The 3,366-nt window shown below is 33.7% G+C and overlaps 1 protein-coding gene across 3 annotated transcripts; it reads left to right on the top strand.

Moving 5' to 3' along the window:
- The first annotated feature begins 10 nt into the window (after positions 1-10).
- On the top strand, positions 11-3,253 carry LOC109589930 (uncharacterized). 3 transcript variants are annotated; one of them, XM_020005907.1, is made up of 6 exons: positions 11-1,229; positions 1,336-1,389; positions 2,084-2,257; positions 2,314-2,396; positions 2,707-2,784; positions 2,836-3,253. In XM_020005907.1, exons 1-4 carry the CDS (start codon positions 146-148, stop codon positions 2,334-2,336), a joined length of 1,335 nt encoding a protein of 444 aa, XP_019861466.1. In that variant the 5' UTR covers positions 11-145; the 3' UTR covers positions 2,337-2,396; positions 2,707-2,784; positions 2,836-3,253. The 3 variants fall into 3 exon arrangements, with proteins under 3 accessions (XP_019861466.1, XP_019861465.1, XP_019861467.1); XM_020005906.1 differs by having other exon boundaries at positions 2,311-2,396; XM_020005908.1 differs by lacking the exon at positions 1,336-1,389 and having other exon boundaries at positions 2,311-2,396.
- Positions 3,254-3,366: the final 113 nt, after the last annotated feature.

Below are 3,366 nucleotides of genomic sequence, written 5' to 3'. Positions count from 1 at the left end.
TCTATCTAGACCTTAAAATGTCATTCCAAATGAACCTGGTAAGTCAATTATATTTCCAGTTAATACGTTGCTCATTGCTGGGTCTAAGGAAAGAGAAGAAGCTAGTGTAGAGCTTTGTAAGGCAGTTTCAAATTGCAATCTTGAAATGACAATTGTGTTACCAATTCGATTGTTTGCTTTTGAAATTTCACTACAGAAGGAAGCTAGGAACAAGAAACAAAGTTTCCTTACAAGAGAAGAAGTGATTGAAATTGGTAAGTCTCTCCGACTTGATGATGAATCAGATATTGATGAAGCTCTGCAATATTTACACAATGTCACTATCATTCTTTATTATCATGATGTCCTACCAAATATAATATTCGTTGATCCTGAACCAATTCTTGATGTTCTTTCACTTTTAATAGCTATCACATATGTTGAACAATCTAAACTGCATTTAATAGCAAAAGTATCTAATAGTGAAAGATTGCGTCTCAAAGATTGTGGCCTTTTTGAAGAAGATCTTTTAAAAAAAATTGGTCAACGAAAAAAAATTTTTGATCAAGATTTTGAATCGTCTCACATGATTAAACTTTTAAAACATCTCCACATCATTGCTGAAGTAAAAAATAAAAAAGAAAAGGAAGATGATCATCACCACATTGTCACTGACACAGAAAATAAAGAGAAGATTGAATATTTTTTCCCGTGTGCATTACCATCTTATGATGAGCTCAAAGCTCCCTCAACAGAAATACAACCACTTCTCATAGCATGGGAGATTAACAAGAGTGGCACAATTCGCACAGAATCTCTAGCCATCCCTCAAGGATTATTTCCTTTAACCATTGTACACCTTTTAGAGAGAGAAGATGTTGACTTCAATGAAAGATTTTACAGATGTCTTGATGCCATGTCACTCTGTGTTAATGACGAGTACACTATAAATATCATCAATCGATGTACGCATATTGAGATACGTTTTTATGACGAAAAGAAGTATTGTTCAGAAATTCGTAAATTAGTTGAGGATGCTATCAAAAATAGTGGCAATGATCTCAAAGTTAGCAAAAAATATTCCCTGGTTTTTGCATTCAAATGCCCCCAAAATGAACAATCTTACTGCATTGTCAAAGAAGATAATTCTTCTACCAGGTGTAAATGTCAACCACAATGTAAAGTACTACAAGGTGATGATGATAACAGCTACAGGTGCTGGTTTAGTGATTATCAATCATCCAGTCCAGGTTAGTAATGCACAATGAAGAGTATTCTGATGGAGTTTCAGTACCACCATTGATGCATTAGCATTACTTTTAATTTATTCAAAATGTAATTATTATTATTTCTTAGGAACCAAAGCATCATCAGAAGATCCACCTACTAAAAAACGCAGATTAGAATTAAGTAAGTAAATTATAAACAGCATACTTTAATCTAATGCAATTTAGATGTTTATATACTATATAAATTATGACTAGAAGTACCTGTAAACATACTTGAAACATAAAAGTTGAGGAATTTTTTAACTTTTAAGTCATGCCTATATTTACAGGTACTTCTGGTCATAACATACCATATATTGGGTATATTTCAATGCATGAAAAGTGGTGGAAATATTAAGTTCAATGATGGAATAATTCGGAAGCCTTTTATATTCCGAAAATATTTTACTTGCTATTATTTCCATCAACCACCTGGCCTGGTAAGTCAATCGAAGCATTTGCCGACTTCTCCACTTCTGAATCAACTTTAGCAACACTTCTAACTGGCAAGAAGGCTCTTTATGGCCTTCGAGTTAGAAAAAATGAAGCCATGGATAGTTATGAAGCCACGTGTTCATATTAATTGCACAATACCACATATCTTCTATTCCTTTTTATCCGCATATTTTAAAATTTCATAATATTTATTTTCGCAATTTATTGTTTTTTTCCGAAATATTAATGCATCGAAATATACCCGATATACGGTACAGTGTGAATTGCAATGATTGAAATTATACTAAATTATACTGTATATATACCTGTTTATTTTAGCAGTGAAATATTTTCGCAAATTTCACAGTAGTATATTAGTGACTTACTGTTTTCATATATAGCTACTGATGCTTCACCAGCACAGCCTCATCAAGACAGTACCACTGTTAATCCTGATAGTGATGGAGCCGGACAGCTAAGTAAGAATTGGCATGGCTTAATTATAATGCCATTAATAATTTTTACTTTTCATCAGGATACTATCAACTCCTTAGCTGTCTTCCCAAATATTTCAAGTAAGTACTCCACTAATTCATTTTTTTTAACTTTAATAACACTTATTTTTCAGCAGGAAATGGGGCTACATGTTCATGATTCTTTTTCCTGTTATTATTGCTTTGACTATAACCTATTTCACAGTTGGAACAACTATCAGTAAGCTCACAAAATAAATTATATGCATTTACCAAAAAATTAATTTTAATTGTAGCTTTTAATTTCAGTTCTCAGTATAGTCTAAATTCACACTGCAATATGTTATCACCGGAAGCCTGTGAATGTATAAGCAAAGCATAAGAGTTTTGGAATTTTCTAATTCTTGTGTGTCATCATACATTTTATTGACACTTCTGGTTGTACTGTATTGCAGTGTGAACCAGCCTTAAGCATATTCTATTTTTCCAATTTTGAATAATGCATGTACTAGTACACAATTTCTCGTGACTCACTGATTTTTCATATATAGCTACTGGTGCTTCATCAGCACAGCCTCATCAAGACAGTACCACTGTTAATCCTGATAGTGATGGAGCTGGACAACTAGGTAAGAGGCTACCATGATGTGTACAATAATAATCTTTTAATGCTAATGTAGCTATTAAAGATCTCAATATGGTACAAAAAGTTTTAAGTGAAGCTCAGTTTGGTCCAGCAGAATGGAATAACTTGGGGCTAAAGTTAGGTCTATACCAGCCAAGACTCAATGCCATTGCAAAAGGTGGTGGTGATCCAGATGACCACTTGAGGAAGACCTTAGAAGCATGGCTAGAGGGTAAAGATAATGCAACTAGTAGAACATGGCGGACTTTGATAGATGCTGTGAGGGAGACGAATGGCCGTGCAGCTGCTGACGAAATACCTAAAGAACTGAAATCTCTTTATGGTATTACCCTTTAATAATAATAGTAATATTTTGAATGCATTATGTATTGTTTTTTTTTCATGTGTCTTAATAGTATTTTTTTTCTTTTCTGAATGTTTATTTGCTATGGTTTTGACAGGGGCGTATCTAAGCTCTGAGAGTTGGCTGGGCACTGAGAAAAAATATGCGGCGCGCGAAGCGCGCCGCGAAAATTTTTAGAGCTAATTAATATTCATGATGGGCGTGGTCAATTAAATACTACGA

The sequence above is a fragment of the Amphimedon queenslandica genome, unplaced genomic scaffold, assembly GCF_000090795.2.
Source record: "Amphimedon queenslandica unplaced genomic scaffold, v1.1 AMPQUscaffold_10703, whole genome shotgun sequence".
NCBI classification, from domain to species: domain Eukaryota; kingdom Metazoa; phylum Porifera; class Demospongiae; order Haplosclerida; family Niphatidae; genus Amphimedon; species Amphimedon queenslandica.
The sequence above is the reverse complement of the archived record's forward strand: the minus strand, read 5'-3'. Positions and strand labels throughout refer to the sequence as shown.